Below are 12,500 nucleotides of genomic sequence, written 5' to 3'. Positions count from 1 at the left end.
ATTACCCGATGCGACTGTCACACTGTCTAACTGTAGTCTCTCTCTCCCTGGGCAGTGCTGAGGGATTACCCGATGGGACTGTCACACTGTCTAACTGTAGTCTCTCTCTCTCTGGGCAGTGCTGAGGGATTACCCGATGGGACAGTCACACTGTCTAACTGTAGTCTCTCTCTCCCTGGGCAGTGCTGAGCGCTGAGGGATGACCCGATGGGACAGTCACACTGTCTAACTGTAGTCTCTCTCTCCCTGGGCAGTGCTGAGGGATTACCCGATGGGACTGTCACACTGTCTAACTGTAGTCTCTCTCTCTCTGGGCAGTGCTGAGGGATTACCCGATGGGACTGTCACACTGTCTAACTGTAGTCTCTCTCTCTCTGGGCAGTGCTGAGGGATTACCCGATGGGACAGTCACACTGTCTAACTGTAGTCTCTCTCTACCTGGGCAGTACTGAGGCATTACCCGATGCGACTGTCACACTGTCTAACTGTAGTCTCTCTCTCCCTGGGCAGTGCTGAGGGATTACCCGATGGGACAGTCACACTGTCTAACTGTAGTCTCTCTCTCCCTGGGCAGTGCTGAGCGCTGAGGGATTACCCGATGGGACAGTCACACTGTCTAACTGTAGTCTCTCTCTCCCTGGGCAGTGCTGAGGGATTACCCGATGGGACAGTCACACTGTCTAACTGTAGTCTCTCTCTCTGGGCAGTGCTGAGGGATTACCCGATGGGACAGTCACACTGTCTAACTGTAGTCTCTCTCTCCCTGGGCAGTGCTGAGGGATTACCCGATGGGACTGTCACACTGTCTAACTGCAGTCTCTCTCTCTCTGGGCAGTGCTGAGGGATTACCCGATGGGACTGTCACACTGTCTAACTGTAGTCTCTCTCTCCCTGGGCAGTGCTGAGGGATTACCCGATGGGACTGTCACACTGTCTAACTGTAGTCTCTCTCCCTGGGCAGTGCTGAGGGATTACCCGATGGGACAGTCACATTGTCTAACTGTAGTCTCTCTCTCCCTGGGCAGTGCTGAGGGATTACCCGATGGGACTGTCACACTGTCTAACTGTAGTCTCTCTCTCCCTGGGCAGTGCTGAGGGATTACCCGATGGGACAGTCACACTGTCTAACTGTAGTCTCTCTCTCCCTGGGCAGTGCTGAGGGATTACCCGATGGGACTGTCACACTGTCTAACTGTAGTCTCTCTCTCTGGGCAGTGCTGAGGGATTACCCGATGGGACTGTCACACTGTCTAACTGTAGTCTCTCTCTCTCTGGGCAGTGCTGAGGGATTACCCGATGGGACTGTCACACTGTGTAATTGTAGTCTCTCTCTCCCTGGGCAGTGCTGAGGGATTACCCGATGGGACTGTCACACTGTCTAACTGTAGTCTCTCTCTCTGGGCAGTGCTGAGGGATTACCCGATGGGACTGTCACACTGTCTAACTGTAGTCTCTCTCCCTGGGCAGTGCTGAGGGATTACCCGATGGGACTGTCACACTGTCTAACTGTAGTCTCTCTCCCTGGGCAGTGCTGAGGGATTACCCGATGGGACTGTCACACTGTCTAACTGTAGTCTCTCTCTCACCCTGGGCTGTGCTGAGGGATTACCCGATGGGACTGTCACACTGTCTAACTGTAGTCTCTCTCTCTGGGCAGTGCTGAGGGATTACCCGATGGGACAGTCACACTGTCTAACTGTAGTCTCTCTCTCTGGGCAGTGCTGAGGGATTACCCGATGGGACAGTCACACTGTCTAACTGTAGTCTCTCTTTCTGGGCAGTGCTGAGGGATTACCCGATGGGACTGTCACACTGTCTAACTGTAGTCTCTCTCTCTGGGCAGTGCTGAGGGATTACCCGATGGGACTGTCACACTGTCTAACTGTAGTCTCTCTCTCCCTGGGCAGTGCTGAGGGATTACCCGATGGGACAGTCACACTGTCTAACTCTTGTCTCTCTCTCTGGGCAGTGCTGAGGGATTACCCGATGGGACTGTCACACTGTCTAACTGTAGTCTCTCTCTCTCTGGGCAGTGCTGAGGGATTACCCGATGGGACTGTCACACTGTCTAACTGTAGTCTCTCTCTCTCTGGGCAGTGCTGAGGGATTACCCGATGGGACTGTCACACTGTCTAACTGTAGTCTCTCTCCCTGGGCAGTGCTGAGGGATTACCCAGTGGGACTGTCACACTGTCTAACTGTAGTCTCTCTCCCTGGGCAGTGCTGAGGGATTACCCGATTGGACTGTCACACTGTCTAACTGTAGTCTCTCTCTCTGGGCAGTGCTGAGGGATTACCCGATGGGACTGTCACACTGTCTAACTGTAGTCTCTCTCCCTGGGCAGTGCTGAGGGATTACCCGATGGGACTGTCACACTGTCTAACTGTAGTCTCTCTCTCTCTGGGCAGTGCTGAGGGATTACCCGATGGGACTGTCACACTGTCTAACTGTAGTCTCTCTCCCTGGGCAGTGCTGAGGGATTACCCGATGGGACTGTCACACTGTCTAACTGTAGTCTCTCTCTCTGGGCAGTGCTGAGGGATTACCCGATGGGACTGTCACACTGTCTAACTGTAGTCTCTCTCCCTGGGCAGTGCTGAGGGATTACCCGATGGGACTGTCACACTGTCTAACTGTAGTCTCTCTCTCTGGGCAGTGCTGAGGGATTACCCGATGTGACTGTCACACTGTCTAACTGTAGTCTCTCTCCCTTGGCAGTGCTGAGGGATTACCCGATGGGACTGTCACACTGTCTAACTGTAGTCTCTCTCTCCCTGGGCAGTGCTGAGGGATTACCCGATGGGACTGTCACACTGTCTAACTGTAGTCTCTCTCTCTGGGCAGTGCTGAGGGATTACCCGATGGGACTGTCACACTGTCTAACTGTAGTCTCTCTCCCTGGGCAGTGCTGAAGGATTACCCGATGGGACAGTCACACTGTCTAACTGTAGTCTCTCTCTCTGGGCAGTGCTGAGGGATTACCCGATGGGACTGTCACACTGTCCAACTGTAGTCTCTCTCTCCCTTGGCAGTGCTGAGGGATTCCCCGATGGGACTGTCACACTGTCTAACTGTAGTCTCTCTCCCTGGGCAGTGCTGAGGGATTACCCGATGGGACTGTCACACTGTCTAACTGTAGTCTCTCTCCCTGGGCAGTGCTGAGGGATTACCCGATGGGACTGTCACACTGTCTAACTGTAGTCTCTCTCTCCCTGGGCAGTGCTGAGGGATTCCCCGATGGGACTGTCACACTGTCTAACTGTAGTCTCTTTCTCTGGGCAGTGCTGAGGGATTACCCGATGGGACTGTCACACTGTCTAACTGTAGTCTCTCTCTCTCTGGGCAGTGCTGAGGGATTACCCGATGGGACTGTCACACTGTCTAACTGTAGTCTCTCTCTCTGGGCAGTGCTGAGGGATTACCCGATGGGACTGTCACACTGTCTAACTGTAGTCTCTCTCTCCCGGGGCAGTGCTGAGGGATTACCCGATGGGACTGTCACACTGTCTAACTGTAGTCTCTCTCTCCCTGGGCAGTGGTGAGGGATTACCCGATGGGACAGTCACACTGTCTAACTGTAGTCTCTCTCTCCCTGGGCAGTGATGAGCGCTGAGGGATTACCCGATGGGACTGTCACACTGTCTAACTGTAGTCTCTCTCTCTGGGCAGTGCTGAGGGATTACCCGATGGGACTGTCACACTGTCTAACTGTAGTCTCTCTCTCTGGGCAGTGCTGAGGGATTACCCGATGTGACTGTCACTCTGTCTAACTGTAGTCTCTCTCCCTGGGCAGTGCTGAGGGATTACCCGATGGGACTGTCACACTGTCTAACTGTCGTCTCTCTCTCCCTGGGCAGTGCTGAGGGATTACCCGATGGGACTGTCACACTGTCTAACTGTAGTCTCTCTCTCTGGGCAGTGCTGAGGGATTACCCGATGGGACTGTCACACTGTCTAACTGTAGTCTCTCTCTCCCTTGGCAGTGCTGAGGGATTACCCGATGGGACTGTCACACTGTCTAACTCTAGTCTCTTTCTCTGGGCAGTGCTGAGGGATTACCCGATGGGACTGTCACACTGTCTAACTGTAGTCTCTCTCTCTCTGGGCAGTGCTGAGGGATTACCCGATGGGACTGTCACACTGTCTAACTGTAGTCTCTCTCTCTGGGCAGTGCTGAGGGATTACCCGATGTGACTGTCACACTGTCTAACTGTAGTCTCTCTCCCTGGGCAGTGCTGAGGGATTACCCGATGGGACTGTCACACTGTCTAACTGTCGTCTCTCTCTCTGGGCAGTGCTGAGGGATTACCCGATGGGACTGTCACACTGTCTAACTGTAGTCTCTCTCTCCCTGGGCAGTGCTGAGGGATTACCCGATGGGACTGTCACACTGTCTAACTGTAGTCTCTCTCTCCCTGGGCAGTGCTGAGGGATTACCCGATGGGACTGTCACACTGTCTAACTGTAGTCTCTCTCTCTGGGCAGTGCTGAGGGATTACCCGATGGGACTGTCACACTGTCTAACTGTAGTCTCTCTCTCCCTGGGCAGTGCTGAGGGATTACCCGATGGGACTGTCACACTGTCTAACTGTGGTCTCTCTCTCCCTGGGCAGTGCTGAGGGATTACCCGATGGGACTGTCACACTGTCTAACTGTGGTCTCTCTCTCCCTGGGCAGTGCTGAGGGATTACCCGATGGGACTGTCACACTGTCTAACTGTAGTCTCTCTCTCCCTGGGCAGTGCTGAGGGATTACCCGATGGGACTGTCACACTGTCTAACTGTCGTCTCTCTCTCTGGGCAGTGCTGAGGGATTACCCGATGGGACTGTCACACTGTCTAACTGTAGTCTCTCTCCCTGGGCAGTGCTGAGGGATTACCCGATTGGACTGTCACACTGTCTAACTGTAGTCTCTCTCTCTGGGCAGTGCTGAGGGATTACCCGATGGGACTGTCACACTGTCTAACTGTAGTCTCTCTCCCTGGGCAGTGCTGAGGGATTACCCGATGGGACTGTCACACTGTCTAACTGTAGTCTCTCTCTCTCTGGGCAGTGCTGAGGGATTACCCGATGGGACTGTCACACTGTCTAACTGTAGTCTCTCTCCCTGGGCAGTGCTGAGGGATTACCCGATGGGACTGTCACACTGTCTAACTGTAGTCTCTCTCCCTGGGCAGTGCTGAGGGATTACCCGATGGGACTGTCACACTGTCTAACTGTAGTCTCTCTCTCCCTGGGGAGTGCTGAGGGATTACCCGATGGGACTGTCACACTGTCTAACTGTAGTCTCTCTCCCTGGGCAGTGCTGAGGGATTACCCGATGGGACTGTCACACTGTCTAACTGTAGTCTCTCTCTCTGGGCAGTGCTGAGGGATTACCCGATGTGACTGTCACACTGTCTAACTGTAGTCTCTCTCCCTGGGCAGTGCTGAGGGATTACCCGATGGGACTGTCACACTGTCTAACTGTAGTCTCTCTCTCTGGGCAGTGCTGAGGGATTACCCGATGTGACTGTCACACTGTCTAACTGTAGTCTCTCTCCCTGGGCAGTGCTGAGGGATTACCCGATGGGACTGTCACACTGTCTAACTGTAGTCTCTCTCTCCCTGTGCAGTGCTGAGGGATTACCCGATGGGACTGTCACACTGTCTAACTGTAGTCTCTCTCTCTGGGCAGTGCTGAGGGATTACCCGATGGGACTGTCACACTGTCTAACTGTAGTCTCTCTCCCTGGGCAGTGCTGAAGGATTACCCGATGGGACAGTCACACTGTCTAACTGTAGTCTCTCTCTCTGGGCAGTGCTGAGGGATTACCCGATGGGACTGTCACACTGTCCAACTGTAGTCTCTCTCTCCCTTGGCAGTGCTGAGGGATTCCCCGATGGGACTGTCACACTGTCTAACTGTAGTCTCTTTCTCTGGGCAGTGCTGAGGGATTACCCGATGGGACTGTCACACTGTCTAACTGTAGTCTCTCTCTCTCTGGGCAGTGCTGAGGGATTACCCGATGGGACTGTCACACTGTCTAACTGTAGTCTCTCTCTCTGGGCAGTGCTGAGGGATTACCCGATGTGACTGTCACACTGTCTAACTGTAGTCTCTCTCCCTGGGCAGTGCTGAGGGATTACCCGATGGGACTGTCACACTGTCTAACTGTAGTCTCTCTCTCCCTGGGCAGTGCTGAGGGATTACCCGATGGGACTGTCACACTGTCTAACTGTAGTCTCTCTCTCTCTGGGCAGTGCTGAGGGATTACCCGATGGGACTGTCACACTGTCTAACTGTAGTCTCTCTCCCTGGGCAGTGCTGAGGGATTACCCGATGGGACAGTCACACTGTCTAACTGTAGTCTCTCTCTCCCTGGGCAGTGCTGAGGGATTACCCGATGGGACTGTCACACTGTCTAACTGTAGTCTCTCTCTCCCTGGGCAGTGGTGAGGGATTACCCGATGGGACAGTCACACTGTCTAACTGTATTCTCTCTCTCCCTGGGCAGTGCTGAGCGCTGAGGGATTACCCGATGGGACTGTCACACTGTCTAACTGTAGTCTCTCTCCCTGGGCAGTGCTGAGGGATTACCCGATGGGACTGTCACACTGTCTAACTGTAGTCTCTCTCTCCCTGGGCAGTGCTGAGGGATTACCCGATGGGACTGTCACACTGTCTAACTGTAGTCTCTCTCTCTGGGCAGTGCTGAGGGATTACCCGATGGGACTGTCACACTGTCTAACTGTAGTCTCTCTCCCTGGGCAGTGCTGAAGGATTACCCGATGGGACAGTCACACTGTCTAACTGTAGTCTCTCTCTCTGGGCAGTGCTGAGGGATTACCCGATGGGACTGTCACACTGTCCAACTGTAGTCTCTCTCTCCCTTGGCAGTGCTGAGGGATTCCCCGATGGGACTGTCACACTGTCTAACTGTAGTCTCTTTCTCTGGGCAGTGCTGAGGGATTACCCGATGGGACTGTCACACTGTCTAACTGTAGTCTCTCTCTCTCTGGGCAGTGCTGAGGGATTACCCGATGGGACTGTCACACTGTCTAACTGTAGTCTCTCTCTCTGGGCAGTGCTGAGGGATTACCCGATGTGACTGTCACACTGTCTAACTGTAGTCTCTCTCCCTGGGCAGTGCTGAGGGATTACCCGATGGGACTGTCACACTGTCTAACTGTAGTCTCTCTCTCCCTGGGCAGTGCTGAGGGATTACCCGATGGGACTGTCACACTGTCTAACTGTAGTCTCTCTCTCTCTGGGCAGTGCTGAGGGATTACCCGATGGGACTGTCACACTGTCTAACTGTAGTCTCTCTCCCTGGGCAGTGCTGAGGGATTACCCGATGGGACAGTCACACTGTCTAACTGTAGTCTCTCTCTCCCTGGGCAGTGCTGAGGGATTACCCGATGGGACTGTCACACTGTCTAACTGTAGTCTCTCTCTCCCTGGGCAGTGGTGAGGGATTACCCGATGGGACAGTCACACTGTCTAACTGTATTCTCTCTCTCCCTGGGCAGTGCTGAGCGCTGAGGGATTACCCGATGGGACTGTCACACTGTCTAACTGTAGTCTCTCTCTCTGGGCAGTGCTGAGGGATTACCCGATGGGACTGTCACACTGTCTAACTGTAGTCTCTCTCTCTGGGCAGTGCTGAGGGATTACCCGATGTGACTGTCACTCTGTCTAACTGTAGTCTCTCTCCCTGGGCAGTGCTGAGGGATTACCCGATGGGACTGTCACACTGTCTAACTGTCGTCTCTCTCTCCCTGGGCAGTGCTGAGGGATTACCCGATGGGACTGTCACACTGTCTAACTGTAGTCTCTCTCTCTGGGCAGTGCTGAGGGATTACCCGATGGGACTGTCACACTGTCTAACTGTAGTCTCTCTCTCCCTTGGCAGTGCTGAGGGATTACCCGATGGGACTGTCACACTGTCTAACTCTAGTCTCTTTCTCTGGGCAGTGCTGAGGGATTACCCGATGGGACTGTCACACTGTCTAACTGTAGTCTCTCTCTCTCTGGGCAGTGCTGAGGGATTACCCGATGGGACTGTCACACTGTCTAACTGTAGTCTCTCTCTCTGGGCAGTGCTGAGGGATTACCCGATGTGACTGTCACACTGTCTAACTGTAGTCTCTCTCCCTGGGCAGTGCTGAGGGATTACCCGATGGGACTGTCACACTGTCTAACTGTAGTCTCTCTCTCTGGGCAGTGCTGAGGGATTACCCGATGGGACTGTCACACTGTCTAACTGTCGTCTCTCTCTCTGGGCAGTGCTGAGGGATTACCCGATGGGACTGTCACACTGTCTAACTGTAGTCTCTCTCTCCCTGGGCAGTGCTGAGGGATTACCCGATGGGACTGTCACACTGTCTAACTGTAGTCTCTCTCTCCCTGGGCAGTGCTGAGGGATTACCCGATGGGACTGTCACACTGTCTAACTGTAGTCTCTCTCTCTGGGCAGTGCTGAGGGATTACCCGATGGGACTGTCACACTGTCTAACTGTAGTCTCTCTCTCCCTGGGCAGTGCTGAGGGATTACCCGATGGGACTGTCACACTGTCTAACTGTGGTCTCTCTCTCCCTGGGCAGTGCTGAGGGATTACCCGATGGGACTGTCACACTGTCTAACTGTAGTCTCTCTCTCCCTGGGCAGTGCTGAGGGATTACCCGATGGGACTGTCACACTGTCTAACTGTCGTCTCTCTCTCTGGGCAGTGCTGAGGGATTACCCGATGGGACTGTCACACTGTCTAACTGTAGTCTCTCTCTCCCTGGGCAGTGCTGAGGGATTACCCGATGGGACTGTCACACTGTCTAACTGTTGTCTCTCTCTCCCTGGGCAGTGCTGAGGGATTACCCGATGGGACTGTCACACTGTCTAACTGTAGTCTCTCTCTCTGGGCAGTGCTGAGGGATTACCCGATGGGACTGTCACACTGTCTAACTGTAGTCTCTCTCTCCCTGGGCAGTGCTGAGGGATTACCCGATGGGACTGTCACACTGTCTAACTGTAGTCTCTCTCTCCCTGGGCAGTGCTGAGGGATTACCCGATGGGACTGTCACACTGTCTAACTGTAGTCTCTCTCTCCCTGGGCAGTGCTGAGGGATTACCCGATGGGACTGTCACACTGTCTAACTGTAGTCTCTCTCTCTGGGCAGTGCTGAGGGATTACCCGATGGGACTGTCACACTGTCTAACTGTAGTCTCTCTCCCTGGGCAGTGCTGAGGGATTACCCGATGGGACTGTCACACTGTCTAACTGTAGTCTCTCTCTCCCTGGGCAGTGCTGAGGGATTACCCGATGGGACTGTCACACTGTCTAACTGTAGTCTCTCTCTCCCTGGGCAGTGCTGAGGGATTACCTGATGGGACTGTCACACTGTCTAACTGTAGTCTCTCTCTCTCTGGGCAGTGCTGAGGGATTACCTGATGGGACTGTCACACTGTCTAACTGTAGTCTCTCTCACTCTGGGCAGTGCTGAGGGATTACCCGATGGGACTGTCACACTGTCTAACTGTAGTCTCTCTCTCCCTGGGCAGTGCTGAGGGATTACCTGATGGGACTGTCACACTGTCTAACTGTAGTCTCTCTCACTCTGGGCAGTGCTGAGGGATTACCCGATGGGACTGTCACACTGTCTAACTGTAGTCTCTCTCCCTGGGCAGTGCTGAGGGATTACCCGATGGGACTGTCACACTGTCTAACTGTAGTCTCTCTCTCCCTGGGCAGTGCTGAGGGATTACCCGATGGGACTGTCACACTGTCTAACTGTAGTCTCTCTCTCCCTGGGCAGTGCTGAGGGATTACCTGATGGGACTGTCACACTGTCTAACTGTAGTCTCTCTCTCTCTGGGCAGTGCTGAGGGATTACCTGATGGGACTGTCACACTGTCTAACTGTAGTCTCTCTCACTCTGGGCAGTGCTGAGGGATTACCCGATGGGACTGTCACACTGTCTAACTGTAGTCTCTCTCTCCCTGGGCAGTGCTGAGGGATTACCTGATGGGACTGTCACACTGTCTAACTGTAGTCTCTCTCACTCTGGGCAGTGCTGAGGGATTACCCGATGGGACTGTCACACTGTCTAACTGTAGTCTCTCTCTCCCTGGGCAGTGCTGAGGGATTACCTGATGGGACTGTCACACTGTCTAACTGTAGTCTCTCTCACTCTGGGCAGTGCTGAGGGATTACCCGATGGGACTGTCACACTGTCTAACTGTAGTCTCTCTCCCTGGGCAGTGCTGAGGGATTACCCGATGGGACTGTCACACTGTCTAACTGTAGTCTCTCTCACTCTGGGCAGTGCTGAGCGCTGAGGGATTACCCGATGGCATTGGCACGCTGGTTGACTGCTGGTACGTGGATGAAGTTGGTGGGAGGAGCAGTTTCCCCAGCTCCATTGTCCAGGAACCTGCTGTCCTGCTCCTCCGCCATGTCCCGTACGATGAGGGAGAGGAACCTGAGATTCCCGCTGACCTGGCTCTGCCCTCTGAGCTGAAACCTGGACGATTCTTCGCAGTCAGAGGTAAGTTGGTGAATTCCAACACCCGGTCCCCACAGCGCGCGGAGGTTGGACAGCTTAGCGCCTAATCGTTCTCCCTCTCTCTCTCGGCAGACCCTTCCCGGATCACGGCCCACCCTGGGTTTGGGAAGGCCAGGGACCCCAAGGAGAAGCTGCACTGTGAGATTAATAAGTACGGCCCACAGGATTCCAGTGTGGTCTGGGCCACCCACCTGACTGAAGATGAGAAAACTCCGGCCTATCAGTCCAGCTCCTGGTTCTGTAGCTTCCTGCGTACCTTCGACCTCTCCTTCAGCGTCGCCAGTGTCCACCGGGTCACCTCAGGACCCAGAGAAGCAGGAGACCCCTCTCCACTCGAAACCTCAGGTACCAGCAGCGTAGTGACGTGAGCAAACGCGCCTCCGGCAGAGTGTGCCCCCCCCCCCCCACCCCCCCCAACACGCGCGTCCACCCCTTACGACCCATCCCCCTGTCAACCAGAACAATACTGGGGGTGGGGGTGGGGGTCAGACTGAGATCAGAGCAGGTGAGGACAGCAGGAAGTAACAGGTGAGGATTATACAGGAAGCGACTGCAGGTTCCCAGTCGCCCTGAATTCCAGACCTGGGGTACAAACCAGGATACCAGGGGCATCGCTCAGGTCCCCGCATTGATAGCCCAGTGCCGATCGCCTGTCCAGGCTCTACTCACACAGTCTGCACTGTCAGCAGGTGGATTAGCAACATGGATCACCTGACCCTAACACTAACTCTAACTCAGACCCTGACCCTAACCCTAACCCTAACCCTAACCCTACCCTAACCCTAACCCTAACCCTAACCCTAACCCTAACCCTAACCCTAACCCTAACCCTAACTCACACAGTCTGCACTGTCAGCAGGTGGATTAGCAACATGGATCACCTGACCCTAACCCTGACCCTGACCCTGACCCTAATCCGAATACGGACCCTGACCTTAATACTAACCCTAACACTAACTCTGACCGTAAACCTGACCCTGACCCTGTCTATGACCCTGACCCTATCCCTAACACGAACCCTGACCCTATCCTTAACCTAACCCTGACCCTGACCCTGACCCTTTCCTGAACCCTAACCCTCACCCTGACCCTGACCGTAATCCAAACACTAACCCTGACCCTAAAACTAACCTTAACTCTAACCATACTCCAACTCTAATCCAGACCCTGACCCTAACCCTGAATCTAACTCTAACCCTGACCCTAACCCCTAACCCTGACCCTAAATCGAACCCTGACCCTAACCCTAACTCTAACCCTAATCCAGACCATGACCCTGACCCTGACCCTAAATCTAACACTGACCCTAACCCCTAACTCTACCCCTAATCCAGACCCTGACCCTGACACTAACCCTAAATCTAACTCTAACCCTGACCCTAACCCTGACCCTGACCCTAACTCAGACTCTGACCCTGACCCTAACCCTAACTCTAACTCAGACCCTGACACTAACCCTAAATCTAACTCTAACCCTGACCCTGACCCTAACTCTAATCCAGACCCTGACCCTGACCCTAACCCTAACTCTAACTCAGACCCTGACCCTAACCCTAACTCTAACTCAGACCCTGACCCTAACCCTAAATCTAATCCAGACCCTGACCCTAACTATAATCCAGACCCTGACCCTAACCCTAACTCTAACTCAGACCCTGACCCTAACCCTAACTCTAATCCAGACCCTGACCCTAACCCTAACCCTAACCCTAACTCTAACTCAGACCCTGACCCTAACCCTAACCCTAACCCTAACTCTAACTCAGACCCTGACCCTAACCCTAACTCTAATCCAGACCCTGACCCAACTCTAATCCAGACCCTGACCCTAACCCTAACTCAGACCCTGACCCTAACCCTAACTCTAATCCAGATCCTGACACTGATCCTAACCCTGACCCTAACCCTAACTCTAATCCAGACCCTGCCCCTGATCCTAACCCTGACCCTAACCCT

At 54.0% G+C, this 12,500-nt stretch overlaps 1 protein-coding gene across 1 annotated transcript in view; it reads left to right on the top strand.

Annotated features, from left to right (window-relative positions):
• Positions 1-12,500, top strand: part of LOC122545325 (tapasin-like) — a 51,668-nt gene that overhangs the window by 6,859 nt on the left and 32,309 nt on the right. The window contains exons 2-3 of the mRNA XM_087979126.1: positions 10,305-10,526; positions 10,617-10,889. Of these exons, the coding sequence (XP_087835252.1) occupies positions 10,305-10,526; positions 10,617-10,889 (495 nt within the window). The remainder of the gene's footprint in view (positions 1-10,304; positions 10,527-10,616; positions 10,890-12,500) is intronic.

The sequence above is a fragment of the Chiloscyllium plagiosum genome, unplaced genomic scaffold, assembly GCF_037043375.1.
Source record: "Chiloscyllium plagiosum isolate Xiang-an unplaced genomic scaffold, Cpla_swu_hap1 HiC_scaffold_35, whole genome shotgun sequence".
NCBI classification, from domain to species: Eukaryota; Metazoa; Chordata; class Chondrichthyes; order Orectolobiformes; family Hemiscylliidae; genus Chiloscyllium; species Chiloscyllium plagiosum.
The sequence above is the reverse complement of the archived record's forward strand: the minus strand, read 5'-3'. Positions and strand labels throughout refer to the sequence as shown.